Genomic DNA, 25,996 nt, shown 5'->3' on the forward strand with positions numbered 1-25,996 from the left:
TGTTATTTGAGGGAAAAGATACAGTATTAAACAATCAATAGGTAACATGATCATAACAATCCATAATAGTGAGATAAAAAGAAATGTTCCTCATTCACTAACTGGCATTGCATGGCTCTAGATTATCTAAGAAAAGCATTTAGATTTATGCCCATGTTAAACCCCAGAGGATGAGGTGAAAGGCACTCATATATTATATTCGTGGCCAGGAATTCACTGCACATTAAATTGTCAAGGTGATAGATGACAAGAGTAAAGTTCTAGGGAAGATCAAAAGTATCAGTTTGAATAAACCACCATAACAAGGAAGTCCTAACTAAGGCATATTTTAGTTACTTAGATGCAACAGGGACTTTGAAATAGTGTTTCCCTTACAGCATCCACCACCATCCTACAGAGATGGGAAAGGTTGCTCTTTAAAATTATTTTCTCCATCAAATGATTTGTTTTACATTCCTCAAAGACCCCAAGTAGAATGGTGACATGAGGTACACAGAAACTTTATAAAACAGATCATAGATGAGGGCTTCATTTTCAGTCTACCCATTAGGGCCATCTGCTCTTTCAATCAGAATTCTGAGTTTCACCTAAAACAATAGGCTAATCTAAGTAAGAATTTCTGAGTCTCCATCTCTAAATTCAAATTTGACAAAAGACAAAGATCTGCTAGAAATCCAGATAGGATGGGACCGAGGGTGGGGGAAGGAGACAGAAGCCGGAATTCAGGGCACGTTATCAAAATGAACTCCTCTGGAATCATCCTGGAGTCCATCATTTTTATCACCTCTACTTTCCAGTGAACTGCCTGTGAGTCTTTTCACCCGCAGGCCATTTGCTGTGGAGTTGACACTGACGGCTCTATTTCAGAGAAGCAGAATTTACCTTAGTAAATTGCACCAAAAATCAAGGTGGGGATTGACTCTGACCAACAAGCTCAAGTGTCCCAAACTCCTCTCCAGGGTGACCCTGCTGGCCAGACTACACCTGGGGATAGGGTTAAGTCCCCAAGGATTTTTTGGTAGGTGCTTTCAAGTCATTGAAATAATTCTCTTGGCTTTCTTTGCTTTCCTAATTCAGAAAGCAGGAAATGTCTTTCTTGTGTAACAGTCACAAAGCAGTCCCCTTGGACTTCCAGGGGGCTTGTTTCTTCCAGTTCCTGTTTCTGGTTTCTAACTACTAACTCTATATTTGGTAACAGCCTGCCTGTGGGCTGTTTTGGATTTGGTCATAATAAGATAACCTGGAGTCACGGAGCAGAGATCTAAAGCAATCTTATTTTTCCAGGAAGCAATGTGTTGACCTTTCGGGATTTGTTCCATTTTATTGAGTGTGTTGAGTTTTGAATAGTGTTGTTTATGGCACAAAGTTGGGTGTTTACACGATTGGTCCTTAAGGGTGTATGACTGTACAGGAATGGGATATGTACAGTCTCCTGGTTTACAATGAGTTTACATGTGCTTCTAAATGTGCACTGATATCATCTAAGGAATGCTTTTTATACCTGCTCTTATTGATGGCAGCCTCAAAAATAGCTACTTGCTTGGAAATGGACCAATATTTGTCAGAAGAGTAAGACGCGAGTGTTGACTGTAAGCCTTTTTCATCAGGGCCAAAAGGAATGGACACCGATAACAATGGATTCATAGGTAACAACTTCCTCCTTTCTCCAGCATTTTCAAAATGCATAGTGTCAAACCTCTGTGAACACAAGATATTTTTAAAAGATTTTATTTATTTATTTATTTTGAAGAGAGAGAAAGCACGTGAACATGCGTGCACAGGGGAGAGGCGGGGAGGGAAAGGAAGAAAGAGAAACGCAAGCAGATTCCGTGCTGAGCTCAGAGCTGAGTGGGGCTGGATCCCATGACCGACACTGAGATCAAGATCTGAGCTAGGGGCGCCTGGGTGGCTCAGTAGTTAAGCGTCTGCCTTCGGCTCAGGTCATGATCTCAGGGTCCTGGGATCAAGCCCCGCATCGGGCTCCCTGCTCGGCGGGAAGCCTGCTTCTCCCTCTCCCACTCCCCCTGCTTGTGTTCCCTCTCTCGCTATGTCTCTCTCTGTCAAATAAATAAATAAAGTCTTAAAAAAAAAAAGAAAAAAGATCTGAGCTAAAACCAAGAGCCGGACGCTCAACTGACTGAGCCACCCAGGCGCCGCGGAACACAATATTTTAGGAATAAACAATCAACTTTTACTTGCCATTGGAAGAAGCCATTTCGAAAAGAGTTGAAAAGCTATCGTACTACTGTTTTATCACCACTGAGTGCTCTTGAAACCCTACCTTAGATTTTGCTTTGTCATGTGTTTGAACCATAGGAATAACTTGTTTTGTAAATAAGATCAGAAAGAATGATCACACTTCCATTTTACAAAGGGAAACCGAAGGCATAAAAACCTATTTTATGATATGATTTTAATGATTATTTAAGTATTTAAACTATTGCCTTGGAATTGGGAAAGGAATTTCAGTTTCACAGAGAACCTTTTGTTTATGATATTACCAGTCATTAAGCCAATTTCAGAGGATTATATGAGAACTAAAATAAGAGCTCAAATTCTTCCCCTAAGGAACATTATTTTCAACATTATTTGTAATATGGACATACAGGATGTTTTTACTTTCTTAAGTAATTTATACCATATTTTATTTTTTGTTTCTTTAATGTTTACTATAGGTTGAAAGCTATTCTTTTTTATGGCAGGTATATAGTGACTAATCTTTTAGAAAATCTAAGATGTAATTCAGGATATTCATTCTTTCTATTTTCCCTTATAGCCATTTTGCACTTGTTTTTATACTTAAGATCCTGTTTCACAAGCCAATATTTGGCCCTATGATCTGTGCAACTGTCATGATTCCATATTATTCCACAGCAGTGTGCACAGGGGTGAAAGGTACAGGCTGGAGAATCAACAGCAGATCTGAACATATTTTGCATCCCTTCTGGCTTTGGGACAAGTTACCTAATCTTTCAGATGAAAATTCTCATCTGAAAAATGGGACTAATCTACCTCTACAGTTTTCTTCTAAAGAGCTAAAGTACACAGAGATTCTAGGACAGGTTCCCTTATCAGGGTTACTCAGTGGAAATGCTATCAGCATTCTGGATAAGACAATTCTTCTGCTGTGTGGGAATGTTCCACCCCACTGCAGGATGCCCCCTAAAAGGCCATGAGTACCCATCAATGAGGGCTTTGTAAAATGATCAGGTCTTCTGTTTGTGTTTATTTTCCTTCCATTCCTTTAATATATATATATATATATATATATATATATATATACACAAAATATACAAATACAAATATACAAAACCATATATATATACTAAACCATATATATATATATCACACACACATATATATAAATCATATATATATATAAAATCATGCATTGAGACTTAGCTCAATTTTCATCTCAAGTCCCTAACTTCCAGCAGCTGAAATGACATCATATTTAATGTTCTTGAAGTCTACTGCCATTGAGGTGCACTGAATGGCACCACTTAGGGATTTCTATGATCTTTAGACTATTAGCAATCTGAAGGCTGGGCTGTACTGTATTTCTCTTTCAGCGTCTAGCACCCCACACAATGCCTGACATATTGTGGGTACTTAGGGATGTTTGTTGAATCGAATGGTCTACTCCCTATGAATTCTGAGCCTGGAAGCCTTCACATTCTGATGTAATCTTCCTTTGAGGCATTTCACACTGTTGAGAGCTTTGACATCTCAGACACACTCCATGGATCTAGTTAACTGAGGTCTGTTTTCTTTTAAAGGCTGTAAGGATGAAACAGGCCTGTGTGTGAAAGGCCCGGGGTACGTCACTTTCTGATGAGCCGCAGTGGCGCTGGGCGGGGTGCTCCGTGGGGAGCACCAAGAGCCACTGCACAGCAGAGAGACATGACAGGGCTGTGCTCCAGGAAGATGACTCTGACCACGGCACAGGAAGAAATGATCAAGTCATGCTTGAACTGACTTGAACTCATTCACTTGTCCCTTCTGAGCTCACTGTGGGCACACTTCTTAAATGATGTTCATTATAGACATTTTCATAGGTTCAAGCTCTTGTTTTCATTTTGTTCCAAGTGAACTACTAGTTCTTTTTTTTTTTTTTAAGATTTTATTTATTTATTTGAGAGAGAGCACAAGAGAGCACGAGCAGGGGGAGGGGCAGAGGGAGAAGCAGACTCCCCGCTGAGCAGGGAGCCTGACTTGGAGCTCAATCCCAGGACCTTGAGATCATGACCTGAGCTGAAGGCAGATGCTTAACCAGCTGAGCCACCCAGGCGTCCCAAACTACTAGTTCTTATAAGACACTCGGTGCGGTTTCCCCTTTCTGTGTTTCATCCTGCCATGGGATACACAAATGAGAGAAATGATTCCCACACTCTATAAGCAGGTCCTGTGGCAGGGCCAGGTGCCATGACATGGTAATATAGTAAAACAGACGGGGTTCTCCTGTCCATGTCACCTCCCTCTCTAGTTCCCAAACCAGCCATTCTAAATATCTGCCCTTCTCCTTGAGGACCTTACTCCATGCCTTCCTTGTTGCCACATCCTGCCACCTCCCTGACCCTCACCAGCTCCCCACAGATGTGTTGCTGTCTACCTCACAGAAGCCATAAGGCATAAACTCTCATCTTTCTGTGCCTCTCCCCCCTCCCCCGACAAAATGCATCTATAGCCATCATTACTGATCTGGTGGAAGATGCCCCTTCCCCCAAATCAAGGGTTATCCCGCCACCTGGATCCTGAATCCATCACCTCCTTCTCTGTGAAGACGACCATCCTTCTTCACCTACCCTGAACTCCTCAGTCTTATATACAACTGCTGACTTAACAGGTCTACTTGGATATCTAGTTATGCTCAAAAAACAAACTTTTCCCAGATGCTCAGGCCTGAACACCTTACAGTCACGATTTCTTTCTTTTTCTTCATATATCACATTCCATCTTTCAGCAAATCTTAGTGCTTATCCTTCAAAATATATCCAGAACCACAGCTTCAATCCTGGTGCAAGCCATCTGATTCATGTCTTGCCTGGATTATGGCACTGGCCTTCTAAATAATCCCTCTGCTTCCACCCTTGCCTCTTACACTGTGTTCTTAACAACTGGAGTGGTCCTGTTGAAACACAGACCTGATACTGACAACCTTCTGCTTGAACCTCCAAACATGTCCCACTTTGCTCAGAGCAAGGCCCAAACCTTTACAGGGGCCAACAAGGTCCTACGTGATCCACCACTGTGGCCTCTCAGGCCTTATTCTTCTACCTGCTCCTCCCTCACTCTGCCTCAGCGCCCCAGCCTTGAGGCTCTTCCTCCAGCATGCCACGGACACCCCTGCTTCAGGCCTGGAACATCACCGGCGGTCTTTCTAGGTTCATCTCAACACTCAGACTCTAAGATTATCCTAACACTCATCTGACCTGAAATCACTTAGAAAGATCCAGGAATAAAGTCACAGCTTGCCAGCAAAGCAGCATCAGGCTTTCTACCTTTGGAGGAAACTTCATAACTGTGTATGGTCCATACCCTGCCCAGGACCTCGTCGTTCCGCGAGCCCCTCCTCCCAGATCATCTCAGGCACAAGGATAAGAGATCCACTGAAGGTGGGGTCTGCCTTTACCCTGGCTTAAAAGCCTTATGCTCCAAAGGGACTGATATCGGTTGTAACTCAATAGATACCCTTTCTGTGCGTCAAGGGACATGCCCATTTAGAGGTGTCCCCATAATCACAGAAGTCCCGTGGTGTGGCTTCCTCCCAGGCATCTGTCATTCTGCCAGCCCTGATGCAGTTGACCAAACAGCAGTCATTTCTACCATCAGCAATGTTGCCTAGTAACACAGCTAACATTCTACTTTTATCAGGTCTCCCGGGAAACAGAGCTAGAAAGTTGAGAAAGTCAAATGTCAAATTCTCCTGGAGAAGGGGAAGGGATCTGTGAACACTTTGTCCATGTGTCTCTTGCTTTTGCTCTTCTCTCTGCCGGGGAGGCTCCTCCTTGGACATCTGCCTGGCCTGCTCCTGCACTTCCTTCCATGCCTTCATCAGAAGTCACCTTCCCAGGGAAGGCTTCCCATTGGAGAACTGCAGCTCCTAACATCACCTGCTGAGACCATCCCCGTATGCTCTCCGTTCTTTCCCATTGTCCTTATTGCCTTCTAATATATATAATTCACTAACTGGTTTTTTTCTTATTTGGCTTTCCCACAGAATTTAAACTCCATAAGGCGGTGATATTTGCCTTTTACTTTTTCCTCCTGCATTGATAATTCTTAGCACCTAGGACAGTGCCTGGGACACCGTAGGTTCTTCAACAACCAATTGTTTTATTTACTAATGAACGTATGTCCTTTCTCTCTTTCAAGCTCTAGTTTTTCACTGGCATCCTTTTTGAGGGGTAGGGGAAGGGCAAAATGTTTTCAGGCTACAAATAAAGAGCAGCGTGGGGTTAGAGATTAAGAGGAGAGAATTTGGGGTCAAATTGCCTGGGTCTCAGCAAGCAACCTCACCTTGGAGGTTTCCCTAAGCTCTTTGAACCTTTGTCATCTCACTGGAAATGGGGATAATAATAGTACCTATATCTTACAGTTGCCATGAGGATGAAATGAGTTAAAATATGTGTGAAGTATTCAGAAGAGTACCTGACACTTAGGAAGCACTGTGTGTTAACTATTATTGAAATCATTTTTTTTTTTTTAAGGGAGGGAGAGAGGGGGTTGTTGAGGAGGGGCAGAGGGAGAGAGAGAATCCTAAGCAGGCTCCACGCCCAGCACAGAGCCCTATGCAGGGCTCTATCTCATGACCCTGAGATCATGACTCTCTCAAGTAAATGAATAAAAATCTTAAAAAAAGAAAAAAAGAACTGGAACAGTTCAAACCCTGGTTTGCCCCCTATCACAGCACCTAAGGAAACATAGCATAATTGCTCATCATTTTACCACCTAGAACCAGGAAGCTCTTTATTTTTATTTTTAAAAAGATTTTATTTATTTATTTGAGAGAGAGAGAGAGAACATGAGCAGGAGACAGGAGCAGAGTGAGAAGCAGGGTCCCAGCTGAGCAGGGAACCCGACGCGGGGCTCCATCCCAGGACCCTGGGATCATGACCTGAGCCGAAGGCAGATGCTTAAGCAACTGAGCCACCCAGGTGCCCTTCCAAGTTTTTTTTTTTTAAAGATTTTATTCATTTACTTGAGAGAGGGCAAGAGTGAGAGAGAGCACAGAGGGAAAAGGAGAAGCAGATTCCCTGCTGAGCAGGGAACCCCATGTGGGGCTCGAACCCAGGACTCTGGGATCATGACCTGAGCTAAAGGCAGACGCTTAACCAACTGAGCCACCAAAGCTCCCTGGTTCTCCAAGTTTTAATACAGCCATCCCCTTTTCTCTCTTCCCCAAGCCCAGTGCTCCTCCTCTGTACTCCCCTAGTGTTTTATGGATGCCTCTATCATAGTATAACACTTATTGCTGGTTTATTTAGTTTTACCTGAGAAATGAACTGCTTTTATATATATATATATATAATATAATATAATATAATATAATATAATATAATATATATATATATCTCCAAACTACAGTGCCTGGCACATAACAGGTATGCAAAAAGGATCTGGATTCAATATATGAATATATAGCATCTACATAGAATAAATTTTGATTGGGTTACACTTTAATTCAGAAATAAACTTGGGGAGGGGTGCCTGGGTAGCTCAGTCAGTTAAGCATCTGACTTGATTTTGGCTCAGGTCATGATCTCAGGGTCATGAGATTGAGCCCTGTGTTGGGCTCCGTGCACAGCGCTGAGTCTGCTTAAGGTTCTCTCTCTCCCTTTGCCCCTACCCCCACTCACACACTCATGCATGCGCACATTCTCTCTAAAATAAATAAATAAAAAAAAATCTTAAAAAAATGGGGTAAAATAATGTCACCTCAAAATGTCAGTTCTTTCAGAAAATCCTATGAGGGGTTAGTATGAGACGTAAAGAAAAGAAAAAGGTTCTATTTTGGCCATAGAAATGACACTGTGGCTGTACATGCTATATTTTACTATATTTTACTATAAACCCAACTTTGAAAGGTAAGGTGTTATCAGTTATTTCCTGGACTCTTTCTTCCCCTAAACAAAACACAAGATAACTTGATGTTAGTGGCATCAAGTATTACTTGACCATAGGCAACTGTTGTTTGGGCTCAGTGAAGTCTTCCAAGTACCATATTTACCTTATTAGGAAAGTTCAGTAAATACATGATTTGGGCTCCCTGCCATGACTACAAACACCACACACAGGCAGAGAAGGGCAACTAGTACGTACGTAGTTAAAAATCACACTGCCAGCTCTTTTTAAAGGTCTCGATAGCTTAGTGTCTTGCTCCGGCTTCTGTTCTGACCTGAGTCTAGGCACCTACCTGGAGAGTACACCCGAACACGCCGATCATCAGCATAGCCACCGAAAGGTAGTCGGTAAACACATCCCACCACGGTTTCAGCACACGGAAGGCAGGCTGCTGCTCAGAGAACTGCCGGAATTCTGTCACCGGAATCATGTTGCTGAGAAAGGAAAGGCTGTGAGTTAATTTATCTTCAGGCACAACACACCGCATTAACAGTATTCGAAATGCTGCTCCAACCCGTGAGAAACAGTCTGGATCCGTCCAGGAGTTGTCATGGCACCTGAGTATCTTATGAAGCCAATGAATAAAACCACCAGTAGAGTCATTTCCACATGGAAAACGCAAGTCCTTTATTGACTATTATCCCATAAGTGGATTCCCTTTGGTTCCATGTGGACCAGAGAGACCACAGTCAGGGCAGAGCATTATTTCCTGGACTCTTCCTTCCCCTAAACAAAACACGAAGGTGTCAGAGAGAACAGAGCCTAACCTTTGAAATCTTTCTACTATTTATCTTACCACCCTGCGTGGCTGCTTTAAACTCTCTTAAATGTAATCTCAGCATTGGTTTGTGTTATTTACTGATCTCTCTTTGTAAAATAATAGTGCTTGCTACCTGGGAAGGCAGATGACTTTGCCACATGGTCCTTGTCTTATGAGAGAGAAGATCTCATCGGTGGTGGTTACCGTAGGGGGAGGGGATGCTTTGGAAAGGACTTCCTTTTTTCTTGCCTCCCATTTTTTTTTTTTTTTTTGTCCCTGTGCTTTTGACTTGATTTCTTTTCTCTATTTTCTGTATTCCTCATATTTCAGCGTGGGCCTCAAATTCATCCTGATTTTCTCTTCTGAGAAATCAGTTGTCCTTGGAAATGTCTCTCTCTCTCGAAATAACAGAAGATAAATGAAGAGGATGCACCTGAGACTCTGGAGGGAAGGGGCAGGAGGACACAGCCGCTTCTAGCCTGCGTTGTACTTCCTCATGGCTCAGTCCCACTGCCTTTACTGTGATCCGGGACTTGAAGTTCATCATCCTGCTACTGTGAGAAGGAATGTTCTTTTCTTACCTCACGGCAACGAATAAGGGTAGCTAGCCTATGTGAGACAAAAAGAACATTTCTCTCCCTTATCCACCTTTGGATCCGATAATCTAGTTCTCTGCATCCATCCTTGTTACTCCGTCTTAATTAAAGAACAAGGGCAACGCTACCTTGGCTGCTTATTCTCCCAAGCCTTGTTTGTGTTATGGATCTTTCTTTCCTGAATACTGAATTAAGGGCTGTACAATAAACAGCCCAAAGCAAAGCAAAGCAAAGCAAAACATCTTCTTTGAGATCACAGGTGGTTTATCTTTGAAAACTATTATCATGTTATCCATTCTGTCTTGTTTCTTTAGCTGACTTCCTTAAGCAGTGATTCGTCTTCTTTTTGGATTTGTTCCTTAAGATGATGTTGAAAATTTCAACTGCCTGGTGCTGCTATCACCTATGACCCATCTACCTGACATCTGTGTAGCATTTGATATGACCTCTTTTTTTTATGATTTTCTCATTTTAACAAAATGCAACTTTCCTAACTCCATTCTGTTACTTCCGCTGGCCTGCAGGCTTCTTGAAGGAAGAACCTATACGCCATGCCTATGTGTCCTCAAAACATAGGTTGCCAGCAAGCCACACAACCTAAATAAAGAACTTTCGCAGATTCCCAGCATCCCTGACGTTTCAGACTAGTTCAAAGTTTGATGTCCTGACGCTTCGTGACCTCTTTGCCTCTCCATGAATCATTACAACCTTACTGCCCCAAATATCTCCTAGTCCCGAAGGCTCCAGTGGCAGTCACAGAGGCTCTCGGTCCTCTTCACCCCCAAGTTCTGCTTCAGATGCTCCTGTCCTATTCTCTTTCATATTCCCATCACTCACCACAGTCCCCGGCAAACAGGAGGAGACCCTGAACAACTGTTGTTGAATGAGTGAGAGCCTTCCGATGCTTATTCATGGAGGGGTGCTCCTCCGCATTAGATCGGGGGTGAGGCCGACCACTGCCGGGACAGCGCTAACCAGAGCGGCACCTGCGCTCGGGTCTATATTCTTGGATGGATTTCTTGGTTGTTTCCTTCACGGTAAGTTCCTGTACCCCTTGGGGGGAACTGGGCTTGTTCTTTAAAGTGAGGAACAATTTGAGGAATAAAATGCACCATGTAGAGCAGTGGTTTTCAAGTGTTTTGATCTCAGGACCCCTTCATGCTCTAGTAGTAAGAAGGACCTCAAGGAGCATTTTTTTAAAAAAGATTTTATTTATTTATTTGACAGAGAGAGAGAGAGATCATTTCTGGCAGCAAATAGTATCAGTAGCTTTTCTTGAAGCATTAGGCTCACTTTATTCACCTTGAGAAGATATCTTCCACATACTAAAGTCTGAAAAATCAGTTGTTTTATTCAAATAAAAGTGGTGTAATACGATAAAGTAGCTAATTCAACTTTCAACTCAAATAAGGACTTTTCCTTGAGACAACCATTGTACTGTGCAATGCAGCAGAAATGCTCTATGTATTCTCCATCATACAGTGCATTAATACAATATGTAGTCATGGGCTGTGTTATTAAAATAATTTTATTGGGTCAATAAGGACATGAAATGAAACTGGTATTATTTTTAAAGTTGTAAGTGTATGCCAGTGAGGAATATAATCACCACAGTACAGTCTGAAACCTCTATCTTGTTTCATGCTAAGGTGCCCACCATCACTTTTGCATCATAAGTGAAAAGGGCAAAAAAAAAAAATCTTAGCATTAAAAAATAGTTTTGACCTTGTGGACTCCCTAAAAAGGTTTAGGCCACCAGGGTTCCATGAACCACACTTTGAGAAGGACTGAGGTAGAGGCTCGCTGTTCTTTTCTTTATCTGCAGCTCTTGTTAAAAAAGCAAACCCTGGGCACTCAGACTAAGCAAAGTTCTCTGAGTCCTTGGCCAAGTTGCCTTCACAGGCACTAGTCTCTTAATATGGAAAATAAAGACGAACTAAGGAACTTAAGTATTATGCACTGCCTCCTAATACTGGCACAGCCTAATTAAGATGGGTCCTTAGAAAGAAGACATACACTTGACCAACAGCACATGAAAAAATGCTCAACATCACTCAGCATCAGGGAAATCCAAATCAAAACTACAATGAGATACCACCTCACACCCATCAGAAAGGCTAAAATTAACAAGTCAGGAAATGACAGATGTTGGCGAGGATGCGGAGAAGGGGGAACCCTCCTACACTGTTGGTGGGGATGCAAGCTGGTGCGGCCACTCTGGAAAACAGTATGGAGGTTCCTCAAACAGTTGAAAATAGAGGTACCCTATGACCCAGCAATGGCACTACCAGGTATTTACCCCAAAGATACAGATGTAGTGATCCAAAGGGGCACCTGCACCCCAATGTTTATAGTAGCAATGTCCACAACAGCCAAACTATGGAAAGAGCCCAGATGTCCAACAACAGATTAATGGATAAAGAAGATGTGGTATATATATATATATATATATATATATATATATATATATATACACACACACAATAGAATACTACTCAGCCATTAAAAAAATGAAATCTCGCCATTTGCAACGACATGGATGGAACTAGAGGGTATTATGCTGAGTGAAATAAGTCCATCAGAAAAAGACAATTATCATATGATTTCAATCAGATGTGGAATTTAAGAAGCAAAACAGAGAAGCATAGGGGACAGGAGGGAAAAATAAAACAAGGCGAAATCAGAGAGGGAGACAAACCATAAGAGACTCTTATTAATCAGAGGAAACAAATTGAGGTTTGCTGGAGGGGAGGGGGATGGAGGGTTGGGGTGACTGGGTGATGGGCACTAAGGAGGGCAATGGATGGAATGAGCACTGTGTGTTATATACAACTGATGTATCACTGACCTCTACCTCTGAAACTAATAATATACTATATGTTAATTAATTGAATTTAAATAAAATTTTTAAAAAAGATGGGTTGTTAGAGAAACAGCTGGTCAAGATGACACAGCCTTTTAGTGTTTGAGCTCCGAACACACTTCACCTCTTTTGGGTAAGTGTATGTATATAGGCATGTTTATGTACCTACCATGTATGTGTGCACATATTATACTACATATGAATGTACATAGATGTATAATACATACCCACACACAGGCTTTATTATTTTAACATATCATAAGGCTAAAAGGTGATATCCAGCACAGCAATAATCCTTGGAATTATTTTTGATGCAAAAAAAAAGGGTAGGGATAAAGAAGTTGATTAAAAAACTCCCGTAACTAGAGAGAGGACAGATGGACCTTGTGCTCGTTGATTGAAAAAAAATTCTTTTTTGTATTCTTTCACAAATTTCAGCACTTCTGATGAAAGACATGCATAACAGGGACTACACTTGATCTCTCTTTCATTATTATTGTAGCTTCTGATTGACTTGTTACCATTTCAAGAGTTAGTGTTTCAAGTTGAAGGAGTCACTTCTGAAAATTAACTGCTTGGGTTTAAAGTTTTTTCCCCTAAAGATCAATCAGCATAATTTTATTTCTATTTTTTTTTCTATTTTAGATATGTAAATGATTATCTCTATATTTCTTCCAACTTGAATTTCCAACTTAATATGTAAGAGTTTAGTTTATCTAATTAAATAATGTCTTTGGAAATATGGCATTTCAATTCAACCATGAGATTCTGGTATCCTAATTAAAATTACATAATTTTTACATTACGTTATATATCTGCCTCTGTGTCCTTTTGCAGAAATCCATGTGCATTTCTTTATTAAAATACTTATTTCCAAAAGTCATTTTAATGGCTCTACAAAATTTACTTCTCCAAAAGATCGTACCATATAATCCTTTGGTAAAGAATATTGGTAAAGTTAGTTGCAAACCCAGAGTTTCTTATTTCTTTCACTTATTTGGCTCTCCCTGAACAATCCGTCTTCTTCCCTCTCAAGAGAATCTTAATATCGTCTTCTCCAGAATTAATTACACAGAGCAAATTCTGCTCTATTAATCTTTACCTTTAAGAACGTGAAACGTACTCTACTTCTATTCAAACCTGATTGCTAACACAGTTCTCCAATGCCTATCGGGCAGGTACGGCCAGCATTTGCTTTGTTCTACATTTTTCTGGAAGCTGGAAAGTGGCATCACCTTTAGACAGTACATCCATACACCATTCAAGGGAACAAGAGCCAATTCCAAACGATAACAGGTGTTGTAATCGTAATGTGGTAAGTGGCCCATTATAAAAATGAATTTAAGCACATGAAATATGAATTCTACAGAAAAGAAATCCACATACATTGTTCATCGATGTTACTAAATCAAATGGCCAATTCTCAGCCCTCACCTATTTGCTCTATCAGCATATCAGCAGCACAGGCATAATTTGACCATTCTTTATTTCACTTTCAGGAAGCCACAGCCTTTAGGTTCTCCTCCTCTTTCCCTGGCTGTTCCTTCTTTAACTCCTTTGCTGGTTCCTCCTCTTTGACCTGACCTCTGACTTTGGAGTGCTCAGTGCTCAGTCTTTAGTCCTCTTCTCTTCCCAAAGTCTTTCTTTGTCTGGTGATTGCATCTAGGCACAGTGCTTTAAAGAGCATCCATAAGGAACACAAATTCATATCTGAATCCAGAGTCATGGACCCAACTGTCTACTTGACATCTCCATGTGGATATGCACCAGACACATTAAATGCAGTATGTCCCAAATCCACTCCAGTTCTATTCTCTTATTCCTACCTCCTCCTAACTCCAGCAAAGCCCTGTGTCTCTTGCAACTTTCCTATCTCAGTCGATGGAACTCCATCTTTCCAGTTGCTTAGGTTCAAAAACTTGGAGTCATCCCTGATTGTTCTTTGTCTCTTACATCCCACATCCAATCTGCCAAAATAGGTTGTGTTCCTTAATTTTTTGTCCGTCTCCTACAAGAATGTAAATTTCAAGAAGGCAGGTACTTTTCAGTTCTATTTTGTACATTGATGTATCCCAACTATCCAGAAAATAATGCTTGACATATAGTGGGCACTCATTGTTTGCTGAATAAATTAGTTGAAAATGCATAATTTTAATGAAGGACGGGGTGGGGGGGTGCAATTGCCTTTAGCTTTAGAAATAATCATTATAAAGGCAAAGTATGTCTCTGAGTAATGTCATGGGAGGAAGATCCCATGGTGCAGGGCCAGGACATCAGCTGGTGTCCTGAGGCTAGTGTGGAGAAGGGGTGCAAGTGAGGAAGAACGCAGAAATACCATGATTTATTTAGGGGTTCTTCCCAGCTGTACCCAAAGGCCCCATAAATCCTAATAAAGTCATCAGGATATGCTCAAAACATCAATTATAAAAGTAAAACAAACTGCTTTTCTTCTGGCAGTACAATGATAGAAATAAAAAACAGGAGAAAATGCCAAATTTTCCAGTTCCTAAAATGATACCTTTCTCTCTTGGGAAAACATGACTCTAGATTGTGTTTTACTCTGTAGTTGTGGTACACGTGACAAAATATCTCTAGAAAACTCCACCAAAGAAGATCAACTCCATGGTTCTACAGAAATATATTCAATTAAAAGAAAATCATAAACAAGTCATAAAATTTTAGAACCTGAATGGCACCTTCAGAGATGATCTCGTCAATAACTCTCCTTTTACGAGTGAAAAACTTGAGCCGAGAGCTTAGGTGACTTGCCCAAGGAACACAGCCAATGGTAAGCCAAAACCTCTAACCAAATCTTATCCCTTATAGCTCTTAGTTAATACTACATCATGCTGATTCAAAAGTAAAGAATTTTGAATATCCTAAGAAACAAACTGTTTAAGTAGAATTTGTCCTGTATTCAATTTCTCTTTTCATATTCCTATTTGATGGCATGAAATTTTAAAAAGCTATTATTAATACATATATTTAAATGACTTTTGAGCTCTACTGGCCTTACAGTCCCATAAAGCAAGAATTTGACTCAGACAGAATGGGAAGAGGCAAGTGAAACTTGCAACCCAAGGGATACTTCTGTGTTATTATCTCCTTGCATATTTCCATGATGCCATGTCAAATTAATGGCCCAATCACATTATTTGGAAAATATTCAAATTGAGCTTAACTTGTTTTTCCTAAGAGTGGTAGTGGAGGTGGGAAGCAAAAATTACTCCTACCTAGCAAATCACGTTCTTAAAAAAAGATATACCTCTTCCTCATTATACCTTTCACATACTTAAAGAAAAATCCCTTTAATCATTCTACTTCAGGTCCTACATCTCAAGGACTTTGCTTTGCATGACGGTTTCCACAGTTATCTTTATCGTAGTCAGAAGCTTTTGAATCCACTAAAAGTTTGTTACATATGATGATCACCAGCTGAATTTTTTTTCTCACAAGCATGGATTACCTTTATTTACTCATGCACTTGCTATAGAATAATGGGAGCGTAAGATATGTCAGGTACTGTGCTAGGTGCTAGGGGAATGGAATTGAACGAAACAGAAGACAAGGTACCTGTCCTCACCCCCGTATTAAAGAAATTCCTATGAAAGCATCAATTATAATTGGTCTGCTTTGTAAATGTGACGGGATTAGTGTTTCCTGTGCCAATGATGCCTTTAAAGAGGTTATTTTTACTCTACTGAAGACAGGGTTTATATCTTGTTTATCTCTGTGTCTTCTAGAAAACACAATGCCTTAGAATGGACCTCAATTCCCATTTGTTAAATCAAACTAGGCCTCCATATACACACATACTCACACACAGATACACACACCCAGTTGTGCATTGTGTAGTAAGGGCCAAGCTCTTTCTTCCATTATTATCCTCTGTTAAAAGTATGACACTGCAATAAATAAAAGAGTGACTATTACCATATAGCTTCACATTGTAAATAATGATTATTCAAAGAACATGCACTACTGAAGAGTGTTTGAGAAGAAGAAAAGAGTCAGGAATAATTTATGATTTCAAAGTTAAGGATCATTGAAATTTTAATGCACAATGTTCTGTCACTAGTGCTAAAGAAGATGTGTCGATCAATAATGACTTCTTAGGTCGAGCGTGTACCCAATGGCCAAATTTTGTGACTCCCTTATCAGAACATTGCTCTATTAAGAAACAAGAGACAGAAAGCAGATCCACACGTAATAGTCTTGTTTATGATAATAATGGTTTGGAATAGTGCACTTCTAAATCTCGGTGAGATCTTAAAAAAAGGCTTTGCTTTCTTTGGAATTTTCGTCAAAGAGCTTCAGCTTCATCATATGACACCAATAACTATTTAATGCTTACAGTGTACACTTCAAGTAAATGTGAATTCAGAAATCTTTTCTAAAATGAGGCTGCATTGTGATCTGATAGTCTTAAAAAGTGATCATAAAGGATTATCATCAAATGTTACTCCCTGCCTTCCTCATCTCTGTCATTGTGAATTTACAGACAGTCTCTCCGAGAAATACGGCTTCGGCTCTCGGCATCCCACTGGTCTTCATGGTCACCTCTTTGTTTCAGGTTGTTTCCCTCTCCTTTAAAGCAGGAACAGTCTTGCAGGAGACACAGTGTATACATAAACCTCCACCCCCTCTCTAACAGGATTCTAAACCCTTGAAAAGATTGTGTGTTTCCCTTCCAACTCTTGATATCATTTAAATGTGATTGAGACAAGATTTCAGTTCATCTTATCAGTCTTGACTTCCAGAAACTAAGTCTAGGATTCAATTGAGTAAATCTGTAATGACTGCTTTGAAGACTATCTCTTCCTTTCATGGACAAAAAGAAACATTTACCTCCAGTCCCGTTTTACCCGTCTGAGCAAGGAAAGCACAACAGTCCTAAGCAGCAGATGCACCGTGAACATACGGAGCAGGCCAGAAAATGCAGACAAAACAGGTGCTGGCCAGGCGGTCAGTCTCCCTGGAAGCCTGCTTCCTTTCTGACCGAAGGACAGCCAGCAGAGGATGGCGGGGAAGACAGGAAGACCCTGTCCTTCAGAACATCAACACTGAATGCTCTTAGTTTTTTACTTTTTGGAGTTGAGTGGCCTGAAAGCCAGAGGTCACCTTTCATTTCATATTGTTAGCGCCGGGGTATAACATGCTCCATAGTTTAAGTTGAATTCCTAATGATTCTACGGGGGAAGTTTGCCTCGTCTGTTCCATTAGGCAGTTTGGCATGTGTTACAAATACTTTTCACAAACATAGATAGACTGATACTTAGAAAAACAGTCAACCAAAAGTGTGACAGGCAGCTAAAGCAACTTATTATCAAGAACTTTCCCACTAAGCTTTTTTTTTTATGTGGTAAAATTAAAAAATTTCTACCTATGTTAAATATAACACCTTGGAAACGAAGTAACACTGCTTTGGAAACAAGAGATTGGTGTTTAAAGTGAGAGATTGGAAGACTAATGGATTTATAGTATAACCTTTTGATTGCCCTTTTTATTAAATTCTTTACAGGGATCTACCAATTACAATTTCCCTTTTAAGAGAAGGTTTGAGAATAGCAAAAAAAAAAAAAATTAACTGCTAAGTTAATTTTGGGGCTTTTCAAAAAGGTTGTTTTCAGGAAGTCAGCTCCTGGTTTGTCTTTCCTGTTGGATGTGCTCAATAAAATCCCTGATGAAGGAAGTCCAGGTCCTCCAGCCCCCAGGAAGATATGACTCTATGTGAGAAAATTAACAACTACCATACTTTTATTGGCAGAATATTAAAATGGATGTGGATGCACCTAAAAATTAGAATATTAGGTTTTTGTTCATTCCACATAAATATTTAATGCAAGGCTCTTTGCCTACAGGAAGAATATTTGTTGGGTTTGGCTCTAACTTTAACATATTGATTTAATGGTCCATCTTTTCCAAGTTAGGTATTATATGAGTTCCCTCTTCCAACTCTTATTTTCTCACAGCAAAGCTAAATGAAATCTAACACAATGATACTCGATACTCCTAGAGGCTTGCATTCTAGAAGCTGAGGGAGGGAAAGAAGTTTTTTTATATGAAGGTTCTAGGAGAATATGGTCAAAGGCTACTTGCCTGTCAGACCTCGAATATGCCAAAAATCTAAATGAAAGAAAAGCTTGGGAGGTATGAATCAACTAATTAACGTACATCTGTTTCTGAAGATAATAGATTCTTTAGTTAAAAAGCACAAAAAACAAAAAAGCTATCCCCACCCCCAAAAGAAATAGTGAAAGGAGGTGACCTACATTACATGATTGCAAAGGTCAAGTGATCTGTGTGGCTCTTAAAGTCACTACGAGGGTGATTCAGGCAATAGTAGCAGGGAGTTGTGGTGTTAATCCTATAACTGAAATAAATGTTCTTTCAATTCCCCTTTGCTTTGCAGATTCCTATGCAACCTGCAGATCTTGGCTTTGGCGCCGTGTGCTCAGGCAAGCCACCCCTGATCTCCCCGACTGGGTCAAACCCAGCACGCAGGCTCTGCAGCACCCTGGACTCCCTAGGTGGCCTCTGTCGCAGACCCCATTTTCCACTCATTTGTGTGGTTCTTGGATGAATGTTGCTCTCCATTCTATTCCTATCATCTAGCAGTCTTTGGCATGTAACAGGTGCTCAACATATATTCACTGAATAAATGAATTATTAAAAACAAAGCTACAAGACCAGTAAGTGTGAGATCTCAGGCTTATTCATTTGAACACTTTTGTCAGCAAAAAGAAAAAAGAGGAAAAAAAATAGAACTCATTAGCTAACATGGAATAAGACCCAAAGCAGTACCACCTTTATAGACAAACTGTATAGTATTTTGAAATTGTTTACTTGCAGTTGCTATTATTAGTAAGAAAGATGGCTTGGGGCCAGTGGAGTCCCTTCCTGAGAAAACTGTCTCAAAGACATTGAGGGCCCTGCTAAATATATTTTTAAAAATGGTTGAAAGACCTAGAAAACAAGATACTGAAGCCCCGCAATCTATTGACTTGCATGGTGCCATCTGGTTCTCTAAAGTTGTTTTGGTCAGCAACTTCATCAGTAGGATGAAAAGGTGGACTAGGGAAACTTGAAAGGAGCACAACCAGTTCAGTAGTTGTTAAATTGGGATTTTTTTTTTTAAAGATTTTATTTATCTGTCAGAGAGAGAGAGCATAAGCAGGGGGAGTGGCAGGCAGAGGGAGAGGGAGAAGCAGGCTTCCTGCTGAGCAGGGAGCCTGATGCGGGGCTCGATCCCAGGACCCCGGGATCATGACCTGAGCCAAAGGCAGACGCTTAACTGACCCAGCCACCCAGGCATCCTAAATTGGGAGGTTTTATGTATTAATCACAAATACTGAAAAATGAAAAATTGTGTAGAAAGGTCACAGGAATGTATCTAAAACCTTAGATTTAGTTGGAAAAAGTAAGGAAGAAACAAGAAAAAAAACCTACCTTTTTAAAGTCAAACATTTCAAAGCTGAGAGACTCTGGAAGTTCTGAAATAAAATGGGAATTTAGGAATGCATGGATGATCTTTTGGGTGGCTCAGGTCCAAGGGAAAATCAAGGTTTATGGAACAACAACTGTGGGGATTTGTTTGTTTTTATCTGTTCTGTAATGTTTGATCCTATTTTCAGATGGCCCATGTTAAAAGCTTAATAGACTAATGTTTTAGGGACCAAAAAAATGTCTCTATAGACATAAATTTAAATTGTTTTGGTAAAGCCAAAATAAATATCCACTCAACAAAGAAACAAATTGGTGGAAAGATAGGGTGATTCATTTCTACTCCATGTCCTCAGATACAAACAGTGTCCATGTTGGGATTCTTGTGGGAAAGAAGTAGGATTTGGGAAAATGAGGTGGAGAAAGCCCTGCCGTCATGATTCACCCTTGGTCTTTCCCCTCTGGAAGCTGAGAGAAGGATAGATTATCCTTGGAGATACCTACTTCAGGAGCACAGTTTCTCAAGGATAGATGCAGTGTCTTTAAGAGCTTTGTATCCCTAGCACTTACCACAATGCCTGGCACCTTTATTCATTCGTTTTTTGTTTTGTTTTGTTTTTAAGACTCATTTATTCGAGGGGGGGGCAGAGGAAGAGAGAGAAAATCTCAAGCAGACTCCCTGCTAAGCATGGAGCCCAAAGCAGGGCTGGATCCCAGGACCCCAAGATCATGACCTGAGCCAAAATCAAGAGTTGGGCACTTAACCCACTGAGCCACCTAGGAGCCCCTTATTCATTCTTTTACAAGTCCTAGAGTAGCTTTAAACTGCAAGGTACTGAGCTCACCAATGTGGATATACTAGTGAGTAAGCCAGACATAACCCTTGTCCGTATGAACCTTACATTATGGTGGAGAGACAGATAATAAATCATGACAATTGAATCACAGTTGTGATAGGTATGATGAAGTGGAAGTCTAGGACACTGATATATACTGAGATACCTGAGACACTGTGGGTTTAAGAAGTGATGTCTGCATGGAAATATGAAGTACAGATAGGAATAGTTATCTAGGTAAAGTTGGAAGCCAGGATCAGGAGAACATTCCAGGCATAATGAAAGGTCTGTAATATGATGGCTCTTTGTTCCCCCTTTAAGATGTATCCGTTTAGCCCTCCATCACTCGTCATAACTGTTTGGTTTCTGTGTACATTGAATGAGGTTAGATCTGATATTTTCTATCTCTGGAGACACAGGGCAGCCCAAGCTGGTCCAGATTGCGAGACAAAGAGGGCAACAAGTTACACGTTCTTAGACTGAAATGCCAAAGGCATTAAGACTCACCAAGAGTCTTTCTAATTTTCTAAAAATTTACACAAAGCAACCTTTTTGTAGAAGCATGTAGACCTTATCAGCTTCACCTTGTACTTTGCTGCTGAAAATGCCTTCTAAAACATACGAACCAACTTCTCCTGGATCTCCTGAATCGTCCTCCACACAACGCCTTCACTCTCTTGTTAGTTGTCTAAAGATGCTCCAAAGTCCTGGGTGGGTAGGCCATGTTTGGTACTGAATTCACAAAATGCTCACCACAAATAGTGAACATTGTTCTCGAGTCTCAGTAGACGAGTCATGACCAGTGAGGGGGCTGCTCAGTAATTTCCTGGGACTGAGCACAGGTGGCAACTATGAGGGCCAACGGCTGCTCTTCTCCCCTGCATCTGTCCAAACACGTGCCAACCTGCAGTGTAGCCACCTAGCTCAAAATTCATCTAGAATTCCTCCTTTGGAGCTGACTTCTGAGTTACACATAGGAAATTCAGTCTTTGGCCAGAGGACAGTCTCCTTTGGTTTATTTTTTTAAATTTTCTCCTTTTCTTCTTTCTCTTAAAAAAAAAAAACCCTTCTTTCCTTTTCTTTCTTCCCCCTTCCCTCCATCCTTCCTCCTTTCCTCCCTCTTTCAACATTTGTTATCCAACTACTACGTGTCAAGAACTGGGGATAAAAGATAAATAAGCTATAGTCAAATATGTGGGCAACAGATCTGTTAAACAAGGAAACTCAAAAATGTGTCATCTTTTCTCTTTGCTCCTTAGTTTTTTGCGTGAATTCAAACTCAAAAAGTTTGTGAGCCAGACCAGCATTGGGAAAGATGCGTGCCAACTAGCCATTTCACTCCTCCAGGTAGTTTGCCAAGAGACTTGCCAGAGAAGGACAGAGATATAAAACCAAACAGGAGATTGCCCTGGGATGAAGTAAAAATGAAAACAGAACTGAACAGGTGTCTTAACTTTCACAATCTGAACTTAGAATAGAGTGGGACAGATTTTTTGGTGAATCCTTTGCTATACAAACTCTTGCAACTTGCTATTCAAAACCCAAGACCCAAATAAATTTGGATAATAAGAAATAATATTTGTTCCATAGTTTTATGTCTTTTTTTAAGATTTATTATTTTAGAGAGAGCATGTGTGTGTGTGAGCAGGGGGAGGGGCAGAGGGAGAGGGAGACAAGCAGATTCCCTGCTGAGTGGGGAGCCTTGATGCAGGGCTTGATCCCAGGACCCTGAGATCATAACCTGAACCGAAATCAAGAGCCACTCAACTGACTGAGCCACCCAGGCACCTCATCATGTCTCTTTTTAATCAAGATATAATTGACATATAACACTGTATTAGTTTCAGGTATATAATATGATTTGATATATGTGTATATATTGTGAAATGATTACCCAAATCAGTTTAGTTAATATCCACCAACCACACATAGTTACAACTTTTTTCTTGTGATGAGGACTTTTAAGATGGAGTCTTTTAGCAAGTTTCAAATATACAATATGGTACTGTTAACTATAGTTGCCACACTGTACATTACATCCCAACACTTAATTATTTTGTAACTGAAAGTTCATTCTTTTTGACCCCCTTCCCCCATTTTGCCTACCCCTGCCTCTGGTAACCAGCCATTTCTTCTCTGTATCTACAAATTTTGTTTTATTTTTTTTAGATTCCACATTTTAAGTGAGATCACACAGTATTTGTCTTTCTCAGTCTTACTTATTTCACGTAGCATAATGCCCTCAAGGTGCATGCACTTTCATAAATGGCAGAATTTCCTCCTTTTTGTGGCTGAAAAATATTCCATTGTATGTCTATACACACCACATTTGCTTTATCCCCTGATCCATCCATAGACGCTTAGGTTGTTTCCATGTCTTGGCTATTGCAAATAATGCTGCGATGCGCATGCGGGTGTAGGTACCTTTCTGAGTTAGTGTTTTTTGTTTCCTTCAGATAAATACCCAGAAGGTGGAACTGTTAGATTGTATGGTAGTTCTATTTTTAAATTTTTTCAGGAACCTCATACTGTTTTCCATAGTGCCTACACCAATTTACATTTCTACCAATAGTGCACAAGGGTTCCCTTTTCTCTACCTCCTCCCAATGCTTGTTATTTCTTGTTGTTTTGATAATAACTATTCTAACAAGTAAGTGGTTGATAACAAGAGCTGATATCTCATTGTGGTTTTGGTTTGCATTTCCCTGATGATTAGTGATGTTGAGCACCTTTTCATATACTTGTTGCCCATTTGTATGTTTTCTTTGGAAAAAGAACTATTCAGATCATCTGCCTACTTTTAATAGAACTACTTTTTTTCCTATTGAATTATAGGAGTTCTTCACATATTTTGGATATTAACCCCTTATCATATATATGGTTTGCAAGTATTTTCCCCTATTCCATAGGTTGCCTTTTCATTTTCCTTTCCTGTATAGAAGCTTTATGGTTTGATGTGGTCTCCACTTGTTTACTTTTGCTTTTGTTGCCTTTGCTTCTGGTGTCAAATCCAAAAAATCATTGCCAAGACTGATGTCAGGGAGCTTATCCCCTATGTTTCTTCTAGGAGTTTAATGGTCTTAGGTCTTATGTTCAAGTCTTTAATTCATTTTGAGTTTACTTTTGTGTGTGGTATAAGGTAGTGGTCCAGTTTCATTCTTTTGCAGGTAGCTGTCCAGTTTGCTCAACACCATTTATTGAAGAGACTGTCTTGTCCCCATTGTATATTCATCCATTATTTCTTAAACTGGCCTTTATTTTTTCCTCTGGTGAGAAGGTCCATGGCTCTTTTCTAATCCTCAGTAGGATTTTAATTCCCCCACATACTTAACTACTATACCAACAGTACCTCAGCCATTGTGACTACAGAAAAGCAGAAAACATCTGTGTAAAGAAAGTAGCTGTGGGAATTAAACTAGAAAAGAAGTAAGAACATGAATGAGTCAGCATGAGGGTAAAACAGCTTTAAATGCATCAACTTCAAAGAGAAAATGAAATTATTTGGGTTGCCCTAGTAACACCAAGATAAAATGTGGAAGTAAAAATGCAAGATTTAACATTAAGAAAACCTCCTTCAGCACTGAGGTCTCTCACTCGTGGAATGAGCTTTACCATGGCAACAGGCAAAAAAACATGTAAACAGATTAAAGAAAGAGAATATCCAAGGGAGTAGAACCATAGTAATAAGGACTAAGCTTATCTAATAAACATTCTGTACCTTTCTTTTCTTTAACTCCCAGAATTAAACAGGGGGAAGGCAAAGAGTCTACAGGGATCAAATGAGACTTTCTTCAGTAATGTGTGATCTTAAATGACTTTAGAAGTTCAGCTTTATGTATTTCCAGCCCACTCATTTTTCCCCAAATGGCATGGTACCGCCACACATTCTAGAGCTCTGGTTTTCTTATAGGAAAAGACAAAGAAACAAACCTAAGGAATAGGTTACATTTTCCATGCCCAATCTCTAGTTCTTGGGAGGTGATATGTCCTTAGTAATGAAGGCAAGAATAGACAGTCATTTTAATGTAGTACCAGAGTTTTAAAGTGTTACTCTAGAATTACAGTGACGGGGGGCATAGCACTCAAGCAAGCCAAAGTGCCTGAGTGTGGATCTTGGTTCTGCCACTTGTGACCTGGGTGACAAGGAGCAGGTCTTACTTAATCTGTTCTTCTTCTTTAAAATGGAGAAAAGCATAGAATCTTCCTTCACAGGACTACCAGGAGAAGTGTGTTAAGAGATCACTGTAGCAAACACTAACGGCAGTCCTATAGCACTCAATATACGACAGCTACTAATACTATTGGTAAAGCTAATGATCAGATTTGGTAAGTGTGATACGGAGTTTACTGTTAGGAATAAGAATTCCTTGGTGTTTGGAGCCTTTGGTTCTAACTTGGGATATCGCACTAAAACATAACTCTTTATACAAACAGAAGAAGCAAACTTTGAATCATTTTTGTTAGAGGGAAAAGGAAAAGCATAATAATAATGAACATTTAATATTATTGTGTCTACTACTTGCCAGACATGAAACATGTTATCTGTGGGGCTTCCACATTAAACCCACGAGGTAGTATTATCTTTGCTCTACAGAAGAGGAAGTGTGCAAAGAGCGATTAAATAATTTCTCCAAAGTTTCAAAGGCTGTGACTAGCATAGAAAAACTTCCCACTCGGGTCTGTCACATTCCAATGCCCAAGCTCATTCTCCTTGATTAGAGAAATTATTTCAGTCTCTAACAACTTCCTTTACGGAGAATTCAGCCTTGTCATCCATGGGCAACAACACCTATTTGAGGAGTTAGCTATCTGAGGACTGAATTCAGGGCAATCATATTTACAATTTGCTCATTCTAGTCTAAAATCTGGCACTGAGAAAGAAAGCCAGTTTGGGGTAAGATCTTCAAGGTTATAAAGGGCTCAGTTTCTCTCTGTAGAGGAGTAACTGGTATGAGACTTACTATTCTATCACATGTAGCTAGAAAAAACAGAATTTTACCAGAGACACAGAGAGTCCTTAATGTTATACTTTTGGTTATTTGGTTATACCTATTTTTCATTTGACACTAAACCCTTGGTTGGAGAATGCCATACTCAAATTTTATACTGTTCCAATCTCTTTTTGGGGGAATCTCCATGTGATTTCCAGGAACTCAGAGCAGCAAAACAGCAAGAACCTTCTGTACTGAAAACTTGAATACTGGGAAATGTATACCAAATTAAAACAGAAGGACAGCGACTACTTACTTCCTTTTCATTGTTCTTTTTCAAATTAATCTGGCCAACACACTTAACTATTAACCATCTCTTGCCTCTAGAAAATTATCAGAATTTCCCTTCCCTGATGCTCTAGCAAAGTTTTTGCTTTATTACA

At 40.1% G+C, this 25,996-nt stretch overlaps 1 protein-coding gene across 10 annotated transcripts in view; it reads right to left on the reverse strand.

The window, feature by feature from the left end:
- The window catches only part of LRRC8C (leucine rich repeat containing 8 VRAC subunit C), a 124,092-nt gene that overhangs the window by 71,402 nt on the left and 26,694 nt on the right, over positions 1-25,996 (reverse strand). For all 10 annotated transcript variants that reach the window (XR_012379379.1, XR_003208405.2, XR_012379377.1 and 7 more), the window contains exon 2: positions 8,417-8,558. Coding sequence is in view for 2 of the 10 variants with exons in the window: in XM_025872152.2 (XP_025727937.1) it covers positions 8,417-8,554 (138 nt within the window). In the remaining 8 variants the exon portion in view is untranslated. The remainder of the gene's footprint in view (positions 1-8,416; positions 8,559-25,996) is intronic.

This window comes from Callorhinus ursinus, unplaced genomic scaffold (genome assembly GCF_003265705.2).
Source record: "Callorhinus ursinus isolate GAN/ISIS: 27379988/994484 unplaced genomic scaffold, GSC_fseal_2.0 scaffold9, whole genome shotgun sequence".
NCBI classification, from domain to species: Eukaryota; Metazoa; Chordata; class Mammalia; order Carnivora; family Otariidae; genus Callorhinus; species Callorhinus ursinus.